This window comes from Pristiophorus japonicus, chromosome 12, assembly GCF_044704955.1.
Source record: "Pristiophorus japonicus isolate sPriJap1 chromosome 12, sPriJap1.hap1, whole genome shotgun sequence".
NCBI lineage: Eukaryota > Metazoa > Chordata > Chondrichthyes > Pristiophoridae > Pristiophorus > Pristiophorus japonicus.
Genome location: NC_091988.1, coordinates 25139818 through 25157331, shown reverse-complemented (window position 1 = coordinate 25157331; position 17514 = coordinate 25139818). Strand labels below are relative to the sequence as shown.

Genomic DNA, 17514 nt, shown 5'->3' with positions numbered 1-17514 from the left:
TGAACTTCAATCACTGACCTTAGGAGCTGAGGACGATTGTGAAATGGCTGCTGCTAATCCCCCTTCAAGGGAGAGGGCCATAAGATTTAATGATGTGGCTCTGGAGACATTGGTGGGGGCACTGGAGACAAGGAGGGAGTCCCTGTTCCCCGCATCGGGAAGGAAGCCATCACCACAGGTTTTCCGGGCCGTGTGACAAGACGTGGCCCAGGAGGTGTCGGCCAACACAGTGGTGCAGAGAACCCTCACACAGTGCAGGAAAAAATTCAACGACCGATATTGGGTGGTGAAAGTGAGTGCAGGTTTCTACACCTCCTCCATACCAGCCTCTCAACCTCTGTCTGTACACACTGTGCAAACCAGAACTTTCACACCACTCAACCACCCAGCATCTGCAGATACTCGCACTCACATCCTCATCTCACACCTTCCCTACATTCACAGGTATTCAACCACGGCAGGCATGTCTTCCACATACATCATCATCATCATAGGCAGTGCCTCAAAAAGAGGATGACTTGCTTCCACGCCAAAAAAGGATGAGTTCACAGGTGTTTCAATGAATTTTCCGGATCTTGAACTACATCCTGAAGGGTGGAAGATGCCTGTGTGTGGATTTTTTTTAACGTGTGGCGGCCATTGCACCACACGGACTTGACAGAGCTCGATCTTGGTCCAGTGGCGAGGGTTATCCAGGACGACTGGAGACCTGCTCTGCTGCACGGACCTAGTGCACACACATATCGCAGTGTGGGCTGGCCCGTGCTGCCCCTGGGCCCCTGGCCCCGAACTCACGCCTCCCCTGGGCCCCGATCACATCCTTCCACGGTCTCTCGCCGTTCCTGCTGTATCTGCCCACGCTCCAATCACCGACCTGAACCTTGATGATGTCACTCTTCGCTGCTGTCGCCCTCCTGCAACAGCTCGCGCTGCTCCCTGAAGTGTCATGGCTTCACGCCGCTCCTTTTATGGCCCCGCCCTGCCACATACATAGCTGGACTCTTACACACGAGTTTCTTTCTTTTGCAGGCCAAGATGGTACATAACAGATGGGAGCAGCCAAGGACTGGAGGGGAACTGCGGCCGCTGAGTGACCTTGAGGAGCGAGTGCTGCGGCTCATTAGCCAGCAGGTGGTGGGCGCCGTGGCTGGCGGAGATGGGGGTCAACAACGATATCTTTATCCCCTCTCCTTTTCTCATACCACTTCCCCTCCATGCCAGATGGCTTTATCACTTTCCAGTTCCTGATACTGTCTGCATTCCTTGCTCCATTTATGCCCCACTTTAATGCGAGTCTTGTGCCATTTCTGCCTTCGGATAACCTGGCAGGAGCTGTCAATCCTGTACCTGAGCCCAACCACCACCCCACCCCCATGCCAAGACATTCTGGAGGGAGAGGAAGAGCAGGAGGAGGAGGAGCCGAGCACTGCGTCAATGCTTCTCTCACCCGCAGACACCAGCTCAGAGACTGGCACTACACGATCCTTGGAGGTTAGGTTAGTCGAGAGATCTGCACCGAGCGATGCACCGGGGCCTAGTGGGCTACAGCAAGGCCAAGGGGAAAGGAAACCTCGGGAGCCATCTCTTCGGAGGGCGAGTCTGTGCGCGAGTTCTGCTCCACAGGACTCGGATGAGGACCTCAATGGGAATCCATTCCCTGACATCGTTGGTGCATTGGCAAAGCTGCTCGAGCGCCTCTTGGCAGTGGTAAGGATCGTGGAGGGTCTGCCTCCAGCATTGCACACAGCTCTGTGCACACCATGGAGCCCATCATTGCCAGTCTGCAATGGTGGACTCCCAGAGAGATCATGCGGATCCAGACCTCATGACGCGTGTCAGGGGCAACGTAGCAGCTTCCATTGCAGCACAGGCGGAGCAACTCAACATCTTAGTGCTGTAATGCAGACAATGGTTAGTGGCATGGAAGCTCAGACTGCTCTCACACAGTCTCAGCTTGATGCCACACAATGTCTTGGTGCTGTCATGCAGTCAGTGAGTGCTGGCATTGAGTCTCAGACTGCTCTCATCCAGTCTCATCTGGATGCCGTGCATGCTCTGACTGCTGCCATCGCCGCTGGGTGACATCATTTGTAACTATGACAAAGGTAAACTATCCCTCCTCGTCCTTCTTGGCTGGGCTGCAGCCTTTGACGCAGTTGATTACTCCATTTTGCTCCAATGTCTCTCCGCCATCGTCCAGCTGGGTGGGACTGCACTCACCTGGTTCCGTTCTTATCTATCTAATCGTAGCCAGAGAATGACCTGCAATGGCTTCTCTTCCAATTCCTGCATCGTTACCTCTGGTGTCCCCTTAAGGATCTGTCCTTGGCCTCCTCTTATTTCTCATCTATATGCTGCCCTTTGGCGCTATCATCCATTAACACAGCATCAGTTTCCACATGTACACTGACGACACCCAGCTCTACCTCTCCATCCTTTCTCTCGACTCCTCCGTGGTCTCTTATTTGTCAATTTGTCCGACATCCAGTTCTGGATGAGCAAACATTTTCTCCAATTGAATACTGGGATGACCAAAACTATTGTTTTCAGTCACCGCCACAAACCCCGTTCTCTAGCCATTGACTCCATCCCTCTCCCTTACATTTGTCTGAGGCTAAACCACACTGTTCGCAATCTTGGGGGCCGAAATTCAGGCCCACCAGAAAGCTGGCGCACCTACCTTTATCTCGATGTTTTTACCATTGGATCCGATGAGGCGGACTCTTGATCCATTGTCACCTCTTTGGCAATTTTTTGCCAGAAGTCGGTCATAATGGGCGTGGAAGTGCTGATGAGGGGCGGATCGGAGTCTCTGCCGCTGTCATTCAGCGGCGGAGCGGTGGTGACGTCAGTGCGGGTGTGCATCACCACGTCTCTCCCCTCATTTAAAGGGTTGAGAAGGATCGATTTTTTAGGTTCGGCCACTGGGCCACCAGGGAGGGTTTCGGCCGGGCCAGCAGCCATAACTGTCCAGCCGATCGGTAAGTCGCCCGGCAAAAAAAAACATGACGGCCGTGGCATGCGCCCTCCCCCCGAAGGGCCGCCACGGTGCCATGGCTCACACACAAAAAACAAGGTGCACCGACAGAAAAGGCTGTCGGGGCAGCGCGGCGGCTTGTGGATTTGTTTTAGGTAAATTTTGCGCGGAGTGGGATGGAGGTGCGGGAGATCTGCGGTGCGCGCTTTGATGACGCGCTTGGGGCATTCAGCAGCAGTGGGGCGGAAGTGGGTACCACCCGAAAAATCCCCGAGCTGAATTTGGATCATGGTGGCCATTGGACTGCAACACGGTGGCCACTCGATTCCGCCGCATGGCCGCCACAAAACGATGGTAATGGGCCTTATCCGGACCCTGAATTTTGGCCCCTTGGTGTCATATTTGACCACATAGCCGCGACATAACTAAGACTGCCTAATTCCACCTCCGTAACATCGCCCGTCTCTGACGTTGCCTCAGCTCATCCGCTACTGAAACCCTTTGTTACCTTTGCCTTTGTTACCTCTAGGCTTGACTACTCCACGTACTTGGCCTCCCACGTTCTACTCTACGTAAACTTGAGGTCATCCAAAACTCAACTGCTCGTGTCCGAACTTGCACCAAGTTTACCCATCACCCCCGTGCTCGCTGACCTACATTGGTTCCCGATTAACTAGCGCCGTGATTTCAAAATTCTCATCCTTGTTTTCAAATCTGTCCTTGGCCTCGCCCCTCCCTATCTCTGTAATCTCCTCCAATCCCACAACCCCTACCCTGAGACATGTGCGCTACTCTAATTCTGCCCTCTTGAGTATCCCTGATTATAATCGTTCAAGACATTGGTGGCCATGCCTTCTGTTGCCCTGAGCTCTGGAGTTTCCTTCCTATACCTCCCGGCCTCACTAACTCGCTACCCTCCTTTAACATGCTCCTGAAAACCTACCTCTTTGACCAAACTTTTGGTCATCTGTCTTAAGTTCTCCTTACATGGCTTGGTGTCAAACTTTTTGTCTTATAATACTCCTGTGAAGTGCCTTGGGATGTTTTGCTACGTTAAAGGCGCTATATAAATACAAGTTGTTGTTTAGATGGTTTTGCTTGCATTTGGTTGGGTTGATTGATAAATGGGAGGAGTCCATTATCCACACCTGAAAGATATTGGGCTGGGTTTTCACGGGCCCCACCCTCACAGTGCGCACGACATTAGGGGCGGAGAAGGAGGCTGCAGCGACAGGTAAGTATTGGGCCCAAGATGTGGGCGGGGGATGGGAGGGGAGGGGCGCTGGGGAGGTCGAACTACCAATGCTTCAATAGATGTTTTGAACAGAACACTTTCACAGTATTATTAAAACCTCATTACAACTATCAGGTCTGTGATTAGATTGCCTAGTAGCACTTCTGAGCCTGTGCTCAGCACCAATTGGATGCAAGGAGCAGGCACAGATGTTACAAGCTCTCTGGAGAGTCTGCATCCCTAAGGCTCCCTCCAATGCCTTCACATAATAAGAGTAGAACCGGACAGAGCACTCAGCATCAAACCTGGTACAGGCTTCGGACACAACATTGGAACACCTAGCCCAGTCGGACCTGCAAAGTCCTCCTCACTAACATCTGGGGACTAGTGCCACACAGGACTACACGCACGCTGAACAGTGGATGCAGCATGCTATGGACAGGGCTAAGCGATCCCACAACCAACGGATCAGATCAAAGCTCTGCAGTCCTGCCACAATCAGTCGTGAATGGCGGTGGACAATTAAACAACTAACGTGAGGAGGAGGCTCCATGAATATCCCCATCTTCAATGATAGCGGAGCCAAGCACGCGAGTGCAAAAGACAAAGCTGAAGCATTTGCAACCATCTTCAGCCAGAAGTGCCAAATGGATGATCCATATCGGCCTTCTGAGGTCCCCACCATCACAGAAGCCAGTCTTCAGCCAATTCGCTTCACTCCACGTGATATCAAGAAACGGCTGAGCACACTGGACACAGCAAATGCTATGGGCCTCAACAGCATCCCGGCTGTTCTGCTGAAGACTTGTGCTCCGGAACTAGCCACGCCTCTAGTCAAGCTGTTCTAGTACAGCTACAACACTGGCATCTACCCGACAATGTGGTAAACTGCCCAGGTATGTCCTGTCCGCAAAAAGCAGGACAAATCCAATCTGGCCAATTACCACCCCATCAGTCTACTCTCAATCATCAGCAAAGTGATGGGAGAGGTCGTCGACAGTAGCGGCACTTACTCACCAACAACCTGCTCACTGATGCCCAGTTTGTGTTCCGTCAGGACCACTCGGCTCCAGACTTCATTACAGTCTTGGTCCAAACAGGGACAAAAGAGCTGAATTCCTGAGGTGAGCTGAGAGTGACTGCCCTTAACATCAAGGCAGCATTTGATTGAGTGTGGCATCAAGGAGCCCGAGTAAAACTGAAGTCAATGGGAATCAGGGTGAAACTCTCCACTGGCTGGAGTCATACCTAGCACAAAGAAAGATGGTTGTGGTGGTTGGAGATCAATCATCACAGCCCTAGGACATCGCTGTAGGAGTTCCTCAGGGCAGTGTCCTAGGCCCAACCATCTTCAGCTGCTTCTTCAATGAACTTTCTTCCATCATAGGGTCAGAAGCAGTGATGTTCGCTGATGATTGTACAGTGTTCAGTTCCATTCCCAACTCCTCAGGTAATGAAGCAGTCCATGCCCACATGCAGCAAGATCTTACAAGTGCCAGGCAATGACTATCTCCAACAAGCGAGTCTAACCAGTGCTGCATGACAATCAACAGCATTATCATTGGGGGTCACCATTGACCAGAAACTTAACTGGACCAGCCGCATTAATACTGTGGCTACAAGAGCGGGTCAGAGGCTGGGTATTCTAAGGCGGGTTTCTCACCACCTGACTCCCCAAAGCCTTTTCACCGTCTTGAGGGTACGTCAGGAGTGTGATGGAATACTCCACTTGCCTGGATGAGTGCAGCTCCAACAACACTCAAGAAACTCGACACCATCCAGGACAGAGCAGCCTGCTTGATTGGCATCCCATCCACCGCCTTTAACATTCACACCCTCTACCATAGGCGCATTATGTCTGCAAATGTGTACCATCTACAAGATGCACTGCAGCAACTCGCCAAGGCTTGTTTGATAGCACCTGCTAATCCTGCAACCTCTACCAGCTAGAAGGATAAGGGCAGCAGACGCATGGGAACACCATCACCTCCAAGTTCCTGTTCAAGTCACATAGCATCCTGACTGGGAAATATATCACCGTTCCTTCATAGTGGCTGGGTGAAAATCCTGGAACTCCCTTCTGAACAGCACTACCATCACCTCAAGGCAGCAGCTCACTATCATCTTCTGAAGGGCAGTTAGGAATGGACAATAAATGTTGGCCTTGCCAGCGATGCCCACATCCCAGGAACTAAAAAAAACTATAAAGGAGCCCAGGCCCAAGTTCCAGGCTGCCAGAAGCTGGACCCTCCAAGAAAGCAGCTACCCTGAAATGAGACTTGCCTTAAGTGTCTCAGACTCCTTGGGAACCATCCCTGTCATTTATCGTTCAATGTCATGCCACTTAGGAGTAGCACATGAGGATTAGAGTAAAGTAGTTATCACAAAGGGTAGTCAGTGTTAAGAAGTAGTTGTAGATAGGGAGAATGGATTTCTGTGGCACTTTCTTGTAAATGTTAGTGTTTAACGTAAACAGGAGTTGATCACAGAAGAGTCCTGAGTTTATGGCTGGAATTCTTTTTATCTTGGCGGGTCGGGATGCGGGTGGTTGGCGTGACAGGTCATGACCCCGTTCTTCCTTCCATCGCGCTGCAGAAATAACGAAGCTGTCCCTTAGTGCTTCGGTGAGGTGGTCACCAAAATCACACGGTGCAGCATACTTGGCAATTTCTTGGCCTTCGGGTTGCCGGTGAGTGTAAAACCAGTGCCTGGCTATGAGGATGCTTTCTTTGGATTTTAGTTGCTCTTGTATTAAGGTTACGAGTTCCCCATAGCTCTTGGTTGTTGTCTTCGCTGGGGATAGCAAGTCCCTGATGAGGCCGTGGATAGTGGGCCACAACTACCAAGCAGGATGGCCCTGCGTTGTTTGCCAGTGTGGCCTGAGAGTCCCCATCCAGGTCGTTGGCTATGAAGAAGTGTTCTAATCTTTCCACGAAGGTGTCCCAATCTTCCCCATTGGTGAATTGTTGAAAGTTGCTGAGATTATACATGTTGTGCGTGGAATTTGTGACCTCGTCGCCAGTTATTGTGTATGTAGGCACTCTATTAATGACTCCATGAGGCAGGGGTATGGCACTTGAACTGTACAGATTGTAGTCCTTTATTGCAGCTCCTAGAGTGAGGACACCAAGAGGTGAGCTCCCTTTTATACTGGGCTACCTGCAGTGTACAGGTGACCCTTAGGTCTCCAGCAGCAGCAGCCTCTGGTGTACAGGTAAGGTATAGAGAGGGTGAAGGTACATTCAGGTCCAGTGTTCAGTACATCATTACATCATTGGCATGCATACATAGCACCAACCCTACTCCTGAACATCCTTACTCACACCAATATACCTTGCTCGGCCACCCATCCCGCTCTCTATCCACATTATCATATCCCATCTTACTAGCCACCCCTCACACTTGTCCTCATCCTAATGCAATCATACCAACTAACAACACGCAAGGAGGCCACTTGGCATTGCCACCCAATCCATCATAGTCCCCCTCTAAAGATGTAACTCATCCATTCCTTACACTCATTCCATCACCCGCACTCAACCTTCTCTTCTTTCCCTCCTTGCAGGAGGAAAAGAGCGCGCACAATAAGAGGGAGAGCGAGAGAACTGGAGGTGGGCCTTCATCATTTGCCACCCTCACAACAGCAGAGGAGGCTGCACTGGAAGCATTGGGAGTGGCTATGCAGCTGGAGGTGGGAGATGGAGAGATGGGGACATCGCAGCAACATGGTGACAGAACTTCATATCATACAGCTACATCAGTCACATATCTGGGGACTGATGTCATCAGCCACTGAATGGTCATCATGTGCATAAATGAATCTGAACTCATTCTTCATATAGCATATCTATCTCATCTCTTTACTCTCCCACAGGTCCATCATGAGCCCCCATGCCCCCCCCACCCCACCCCCGTCCAGGAGGAAGAGGAAGGTGACCCCCTCAGAGGAGCCTCCAGACTCTGAGAGCGCAGCATCAACAGACATCATGAGTGCAACCAGCACCAGTGCAGATACGCACACCTCGGTGGGTCCGACATAAGACAGAGTAGCGTTGGCACCTGGTCTGTCACAAGTCACAAGTGAGCAAGAGCAGATGGTGGAGACAGTGACAGCAGTAGAGACTCCTCGCCAGTGGGCGCTGGACACCCCCAGCTCTGCTCAGCTGCATATAGACCTCAGCCTCGGGGTGGCCATCCAGAAAGAGGGTGACCCTCAAGGTGCAGGGGGCTCTGGCAGGTTTTGCGACCGCAATCTTTACAAATGTTCAGAGAATGGAGGAGTCCATCTCCAACATGATCACCACCGTGTTGCAGGCGATGGCGACTGTAGACTCTTCCATGGAAAGGATGGCCACCTGCATGGAGCAGCTGATGCACCACTCAATGGAGCACATGGTCTCTATGGAGAATAGATGGCTACCTACGAAGCATAGATGGCAGGGGCTCATAGTCCTCCTGTGTAGGAGGGATGCCAGTGTAGAAGTGGGTCCTCATGGCCGCACTGCTGCGCAGCAAGGTGCTCTCCAGTTCCTTGTTAGCAGGGAAGTGCGGGTGGTCCATGAGAGGGATGATGGTGAGAGGGGACATGGAGGTGTCATCATCATAGGTCGTCCCTCAAAATTGAGGAAGACTTGCTTCCACTCTAAAGGTGAGTTCTCAGGTGACTGAACAGTGCAATACAGGAATTACAGTCTCTGTCACAGTTGGGGCAGACAGTCGTTGGAGGAAAGGGTGGGTGGAAGTCTGGTTTGCCGCACACTCCTTCCGCTGCCTGCGCCTGTTTTCTGCATGTTCTCGGTGACGAGACTCGAGGTGCTCAACGCCCTCCCAAGTGCTCTTCCTCCACTTAGGGAGGTCTTTGGCCAGGGATTCCCAGGTGTCGGTGGGGATATTGCACTTTATTATGGAAACGTGGGCTCCTGTTAAAGAACTTACACTTCTCCCCTATTGCCACCCCCTCAGTCAGAGCTCCAGATGCCTCCTCGGACAGTGATGACTGCCCCTGCACAGGTCTTGAGTGAATAGCTCAGGTCTCCAGGCGTAAAGTCTGTTTGGAGGATCGAAGAGTTGAGGGAGTGTGGACTGGTGCAGGATGAAAGAGTCATGGCAGCTGCCAGGGAATTTGACACACACACAATGATCTTCCTATGGTTGCAGACCAGCTGAGCATTGAGGGAGTGGAAGCCCTTGCGGTTGACAAAGATTCCTGGGTTATGATGGGGTGGTATATGTATGCAGTCAATGACGCCCTGCACCCATGAGAGAGGTCAAGCTGAGCGTCTTCTCAGTCACACTGGCTTCATCAGTGGCAAAGTTGACATCATTTGTTGACCTGTCAAAGAGGGCATCAGTAACCTGTGTGATGCATCCGTGGGCGGCCGACTACAAGATGCCGCAAATGTCTGCTGCAGGTCCCTGGAAGGAGCCTGAGGTGAAGAAGTTGAGAGTGCAGGTGACTTTGACAGCCACTGGTAGGGCCTGTCTACCTCTCTGGGCTGAAGGCTTTGATCGAGCAAATATCTGCGACAACTTGCCTGAGCCTCCTTTGGCACTGTTGTTCAGTCATGTTGAGGAAGCATCCTGTTGGGGGTATCACCTCCGCCGTGGTGCAGCCCTGCGCTGATATCCTCTGACCTGTGCAGCATCAGGTGGTTGAGGAGAAGGTTGGTGGTGGTGTTGTTGGAGCTGTTGGTGTTGCAGCTCGTAATGGTCCGATTCTGAGGACCAAGGTGAGACAGTATAAACGGCACCCATGCTGTTGGAATAGATGGCCGATCAAGTAGAGAAGAGAGAAGCAGTATGTCAATGGAGTGATTGCTTCTACCAATGAGGTGACACTGGATGGAGACTTTGCGAGAAACACTTGCAGCCTACAGAAAGCTCAATCTGTGCTGGGAACACAGTCAGCAACAGCTTCCGCCTGAGGAAAGTGATCAGCTGTGAGATGGGAGTTTTTATAGTACATTTCATGCTGTGCACTAATCAGCTGACTCAACGGCCACTCAACTCCCTCCTCAAGTTGACAGACGTGGTCCCCGAGCAGCGGGAGTCCCGTGGGCTGTCAGGGTGCAGACAGTACAGGACTTCCCCCTAACGTTTAGTTAAGATTACGTCGCGGCACCCAAGACTTCATCGAGCTGCGACTTTTGAATGTTAAATAGGTTCCCGCCTGCCTGTAGTGGGAGGCTTGCCCGAATTAAAAATGAGTGACAATAAGATGGTACTGGGCGGGAACAGAGCCGGTAAGTCGACTGGTCCTAATTTTAAACCCTCCCTTCGCACCATTCCTGCTGGGCAAGTGTGCGGGGTGGGGGGGGGGGGGGGCGGGGGTTAAAATCAAACCACTAGTGTCTACATGTAGAGAAGAGACATCTTTAGTGGTGCCTCACCCAAAGAGTCTCCAATGTAGCCTCTTTCATGTGTTCATCCTTCTCCTCTTCATCTCATCAAAATAAAGGTATTCCCATTGAGAAATCCAGACTTCGAGTGAAAAGCAGTAGTTTGAGCAGAGCTAAGTAAATGTAGCAGCAAAGTACTGACTCAAACCCCACAGTACGAAAAACATCACACAAAAAAACTATCCGGGCAAAGAAACACCAACCTTCAGTAGCAACACACAAAATGGCATCTTCAATGTGATTTCTACATCAGAAATATTTTGCAGCAACTCTTACTGTCGCCGATTTGGTGGTACAGGGTAGTAATTATTTGTAACTGGTTTGCATCAAAAATGGAGGGGAATAGGATGCAGGTGCTAGCCAAGCACCTTATACTCCATGTGGCAGAATGGGCTTGTGACAGGCCTTAAAGGGGACTGGTGTTTTTTTGGGGTAGGAGAATTCAGGTGCAAGTTTTTGTGGAGGACTTGAGGTGGTAGCCTTTAAGAACACATTTTTCTGTTTACTTGCCCAAATCTCTCGCCAAACTGGTGGTAATTCAGAAGAGAATCCAGGCCATACAGTCAGACAAAGTGTTATTTGTCCATTAACGAGAAAGGTTCGATGTTACTGTTCTTAATACACACACTGAAGTAAATGAGTTTGAAGAAGAACAACTTGTATTTATACAGTACCTCTAACGTAGTAAAACATTCCAAGACACTTCACAGGAGAGTTATAAAACAAAACTTGACACCAAGCCACATAAGGAGATATTAAACTAAAAGCTTGGTCAAAGAGGTAGGTTTGAAGGAGCATCGTAAAGGAAGAAAGAGAGTTAGAGAGGCAGAGAGGTTTATGGAGGGAATTCCAGAGCTTAGGGCCTCGGCAGCTGAAGGCACAGCCACCAATGCAGTGTTTAACATCGGGGATACTCAACATAGAAAATAGGTGCAGGAGCAGGCCATTCGGCCCTTCGAGCCTGCACCGCCATTCAATATGATCATGGCTGAACATTCAAACTCAGTACCCCACCCCAGCCTTCTCTCCATACCCGCTGATACCTTTAGGCGTAAGGGCCACATCTAACTCCCTTTTGAATATATCTAACAAACTGTACTCAACAACTTTCTGTGGTAGAGAATTCCACAGGTTCACAACTCTGGGTGAAAATGTTTCTCCTCATCTCGGTCCTATATGGCTTACCCCTTATCCTTAGACTGTGACCCCTGGTTCTGGACTTCCCCAACATCGGGAACATTCTTCCTGCATCTAACCTGTCCAGTCCCATCAGAATTTTATACGTTTCTATGAGATCCCCTTCATTCTTCTAAATTCCAGTGAGTATAAGCCTAGCCAATCCAGTCTTTCCTCATATGTCAGTCCTGCCATTCCGGGAATCAATCTGGTGAACCTTCGCTGCACTCCCTCAATAGCAAGAATGTCCTTCCTCATATTAGGAGACCAAAACTGTACACAATACTCAAGGTGTGGTCTCACCAAGGCCCTGTACAACTGCAGCAAGACCTTCCTGCTCCTATACTCAAATCCGCTCGCTATGAAGGCCAACATGCCATTTGCCTTCTTCATCGCCTGCTGTACCTGCATGCCTACCTTCAATGACTGATGTACCATGACACCCAGGTCTCGTTGCACCTCCCCTTTTACTAATCTGTCACCATTCAGATAATAATCTGCCTTCCTGTTTTTGCCACCAAAGTGGATGACCTCATACTTATCCACATTATACTGCATCTGCCATGCATTTGCCCACTCACCTAAACTGTCCCAAGTGCCCCTGCAGCCTCTTAGCATCCTCCTCACAGCTTGCACCGCCACCCAGCTTAGTGTCATTTACAAACTTGGAGATATTACATTCAATTCCTTCGTCTAAATCGTTAATGTATATTGTAAATAGCTGGGGTCCCAGCACTGAACCTTGCTGTACCCCACTAGTCACTGCCTGCCATTCTGAAAAGGATCCGTTTATTCCCACTCTTTGCTTCCTGTCTGCCAACCAGTTCTCCATCCTGCCACGAGGGCAGAACCTGAAGAGTGCAGACATCTCGTAGGATTGTGGGGCTGGAGGTGATTACAGAGATAGGGAGGAAACCATGGAAGGATTTGGAAAAAAGGATGAGAAGGATTAAGATAAATGGGTTTATTATTTGCCTGGGCCATGCTAACTTCCAGATTACCCTGCCAGTATGGTCAAGTTTCAGGTAATTGAAGCATGGGATTGTCCTTTGCAATGAGCACAAAAAAAAGTATCTGTAGAGTGCCCAAATAGCAACAGTGATATTTTATTAAATCGTAAAAATAGTAAAAAAAAATTAAAAATTAATTTAAAATCTCTTAAAGTGAGGACAGCTTCTACAACCGAACATTTCAAATTCAGGTGCTGTGATTAGTACACCGTTACTGTTAGTGAATGTCAGCCTTCAGCATAGCAGTGAAGCAAGACATACTGGCTTAGGTTTTCTGATCACAATACCTGCGGTAACCCAATTAAAATGAATGGGCTATTGTCAGTATTATGATCGGAAAAGCTAAGCTACTTATGTACATTTAGATATATAACCCACACCTCATTAAACAGACAGATTTGTGTATGACTGTAAAGGTTAACAAGATGCTTGTACTTATAATTCATTTTTATTAGATCTGACAGAATTATAATCTTTAATTTTCCTGTGTTTCTGACCAAGACAGTTCATTCACACAACTTTGTCATCAAGGGATAATCAACTGTCACCTTCCCCCCCCCACCCCCCACCCCCAATGCAGAAAATGTCAACTTCAAACCCACTTGTGGATTTATAGCTTTCTTGTACACAAAATAAATCATATAAACTCATTAACAGGCTGTGGTACAGACAGTTTTAAAGCACTGACATTCAGATGTTTACAGTTTCCACCCAAAATATCTACGGTAAGCCATTGCTGTGAATTGGTTTTACTAATAAGATATATTTAAGACCACAGGGTACCCATTCTCTTGAATATTTGGTTGTCAGTCACCATAAATTGCAGTTAGTTAGCACTTCAGTATAGTTTCCAGGGTGCAAATTAACATAGTTCAAGAAGGGGCAAGGCTGCAAGATCTTTGCATAAAGCACTTGATTACAGAGTAAAGGAATGATATTTGGCCCTCAGGACCATGGGGGTATTATTTGCACTTGCTGCTTCAGTGATAGGGAAATAATTCAACATCAGGTGAAAATGTGTTATTAGTACAAGTTATTGCTCAAAGCAATTTACAGCTACTTAGATGGACAGAACATTCTGTTAAATCACTATAGCTTTTCTCAGCAAACAAGTTACCTTTATTAAGCAAACTAATAGATTTATTTTGCAATATTTATGCTAAAACATTTTAAGTTTTCAGAAAAGAGGAATATTTCCCAAGCTATCATTTGGATTTTCTGGCAGAATTAAAATCTATTCCTTTGATCAGGATGATTAGGAGAATCCCCACAGAAGTTCACTCCCAATATCTTCAGGACTGAAGGTGAGAAAATTGGGTGTAAACTGCCTAAACTTGACTGTCATTGAACACTTCTTCACATTAGAGGGATTGTCGTCCCTGAATAAGCGCAATTCTAGTCAGGCGGCAGCAAAAGATTGGCCCTGAAATTACAGCCTCTCTGGGTGTGTACGATGTACGCACGTGCCCAAAGAGGCTCCGCATGCTCCTAGTTTAGGCATGCAAAGCGCATGCGCCTGAACGCGGCCTTTCAATCTTTTTTGACAGATCACATGTGATCTGTCAAAAGAGATGCTATTTGTCAAAAGAGATGCTATTTGCCCAACTCTTGCCCAGCGAATGTCCTTCAAATTCTTGCGCCTGGTAAGGTCTGCTTTAACCAGTGTAAGAGTTTTAATAGATAGAAAAAATACATGTTATTTCTTAATTTTACATTAAAAACCCTGTCTATGAATGTAAGTTTATTTTTAACACTATTAAACATTTTTTTTTAATTTCAAAAAAATACATTTTTCTCTAAAACATTTAATTTAATGCAATTTCTATTCATTTTTAAAAAATGAAGTGTTTTTTACATTTATATTTGTGTTTTATTTGATGTTAGGGGTATTCTCAGTGATAGTAATGGTAGCTCGGAGCTCCCATTACTATGATTGAGATTATTATATTGTGATTGGTGGTCCAGGCTCACGTGATCCCAGGATGCACATACGCTCCTGGAATATGTGGGCTTCTGCGCTGGACTGCTCATCTAGGCCTCGGAGCGCAAGTGTTCGTTCCTCCGGGACCATCAGGTAGATTCGTAAAAATAATTTCAGTCGGAGGCATCCATCCGCGGGAAGCCTCCGACTGCAATTTGTGGCCCATTGATTTGAACCAATTAGAAGGACAGGGCAAGTTCCATCTTGTTTCATTAGTTCTTTCTGTAAACCTGGTGCCTGACTTTTACAAATTTTAATTAAGTAAATTGTGTGACCTTTTCTTTCATTGTCAAGCAGCTATATCTCTCTGAATTTAGGGATTTAACTTGCATGTCAACAGAGAAGCTGATAGAATTATAGTCACACTTACAGGGACATCCACATATTTGGAAGCTGCTTTCACCTTTAAAACAAAATAGAAAGAAGGGAGATGACAAAAAAAATCCTTGGAGTAAATGCACAGCAAAAATATCATATTAACTTGTTGAGTACAGTTTTTGAGACATTTAAGAAACATTTTCTAAAACACTTTAGATGCCTTAAATAATTGCACTTTGTAAAATGACTAGAGTGGAACCTCCATTAACAGCCATAATGGAAGGGATATGCCCTGGTGGACCGGATAGATTAACAGATAATCAAGAGTCCCCAGTTTTGGTCTTACATGTATAATGCAGCTATACATTAAGCATGGGGAGAATTCCAATACAAATAAGACAAGCTAAGTGTAATCTTTCTTGTGCTGTAATTGATTTATGTCAGAGAGAGTGAATTGGTGTTAGCAAGCTGTACAATAAGGTGACATCTCACATGTGGGTTTGTTCGACAAAATTCTGGCAGATAATCAGGAAGGTGGATAATTGGAATAATAGAGGTTCTACTGTATGCTCTGCGCCATAAATAAAGCAGCATTGGATGAAAACTGAGAATATTTCCAAATCTGTTATTTTTGAACGTGAATAAATATTTATTTTCATTTTCTCTCTAAATTATACTGAGACATATAAATTAATATAAAGACTTTGTTCTTACAGTGAATGATAGAAAGGATGAGAAGAGAGTCCCTTCATCGTATCTGGACAGTTTGGACAGTACTCCTTCCAAAATAGTGACAAACTAATGGAAGAAAATGATTAGAAGCAAATTAAGTTATTTGCTAAAACTTTAACAGTTCTGTTTCTTCTGATCTTTGAATAGATAATCTTTACCTGACAAGGTACATGTTGAAGAATCTAAGCTTTAACCTACCTCTTGCAGAATACGTACTCCATATGAACGAACTTCAAGGACATGTCTTGCTACTTATATAATCCAATGCACTGCTGTATAATATCTCACTATTTCTACAAATTGGATCATTAATTTTCATATGAATATGATTTTGACCAGATACAGTATTACCATTGTTTAGTTGTGTTAGTAAATTCTCACTCTGTCTAACCCCTTTCCTATAACTGAATCAAAATGACTAGCAGAAACACCTGCAGTGTGATTTTTTAATTAATTACTGCACTCTGGAAAGTTCATTAACACTCTGTTATAATAGTGATGTGTTTGGCATCAACTAAGTAGCATTTAACAATGCTTACAATGGTAAGCAATAACTTAGTAATCATTACGTTAAACATTTAAACAAATTAGAGAACGGCACATTTTCAATGTGATGAATCTACAAAACTAGCTACAATCTATTCTATCTGACATTTAAGATGTCCAATTGTGAATATTGGCTACATTAAATTTCCCACAGCAGGTAACTCTTAAGGGGGTGTCTTAATTAAGATTTCAGATTTCTAAAACATAGTCCTAACAGCCATTCTGCACTGTACCTTAGCAACCATGAGGGTTATCATTTCTTTGACAGTTTCTTCAATCAACTCATCGATTTTAGAATGGTATTGCCGCTGAAAAAAATAGAAAAGCACATGGGCAAAATGCGATACTCACTTTTAAAACAACATGCTGGCCTAGACGTGTCAAGTCTTCACCTAATAAAATGTACACACTTTTCTCCTTTACTTAGCTGAGGTTTGGGAAATGTTTGGAGGTACCGTAAATTAATATAAAAGTATCTGTGCTAATTAGTTCTGTCTAAAAACATTTAATCTATTTAGCTAAACGTCTATTCAGTATTCTAATACAGTTTATGGGGGAATTATTTTTACAATAGTTTTAAAATAATTTGCGATTGTATTGTTGATGAAAATAACCTTAATACCTTCTCTTTAATAGAAAGCAGCCCCAGTACCTTCCTCACTGTTTTCAGTCCCTTGAGGAGATGTGCATGCAGAATAAGGTTTTTATATTTATTAATCAGAGCACCAATAATATACACTTCTTTGCAGAAAATTATGTTTCTCTCAATCTCATCTTCTCTAGAAAAGGAGTTAAAAGATACTGGTCTAGAAATTCCTAGCTGCTTTTACTATGATTTCAGCATATGATGGGGGCAAGTCATTTTTTCAACAGCAGAATAAGGCGGATGCACTTACACCGCGTTTCTGCCCCATAATCGGCCTCTTGAATTCATACATGTTTTGGCCCTACCTGTGAGCTGATTTACATATATTATAATGAAGGTGAGTGGTACTGTAGCTCTGAGTTTGCTGCTTTTACACTTGCAGTGTACTCGGGGTAAGTTAGAACGAGAATTACAAGGTGCAGGATCAGCTGAGACAGGCAGAAGTGAGGAATTTGTAAGTCTGAAGAGTGTAGAGTTTCAATAGCAATTTCTACAG

The 17514-nt window shown here is 46.5% G+C and overlaps 1 protein-coding gene across 2 annotated transcripts in view; it reads right to left on the bottom strand.

Annotated features, from left to right (window-relative positions):
• cadpsa (Ca2+-dependent activator protein for secretion a) overlaps positions 1-17514 on the bottom strand; it is a 603717-nt gene that overhangs the window by 102318 nt on the left and 483885 nt on the right. For both annotated transcript variants that reach the window (XM_070894664.1, XM_070894665.1), the window contains 3 exons: positions 16606-16680; positions 15809-15892; positions 15147-15179 (listed from right to left, as the gene is read on the bottom strand). In XM_070894664.1, the coding sequence (XP_070750765.1) occupies positions 15147-15179; positions 15809-15892; positions 16606-16680 (192 nt within the window). The remainder of the gene's footprint in view (positions 1-15146; positions 15180-15808; positions 15893-16605; positions 16681-17514) is intronic.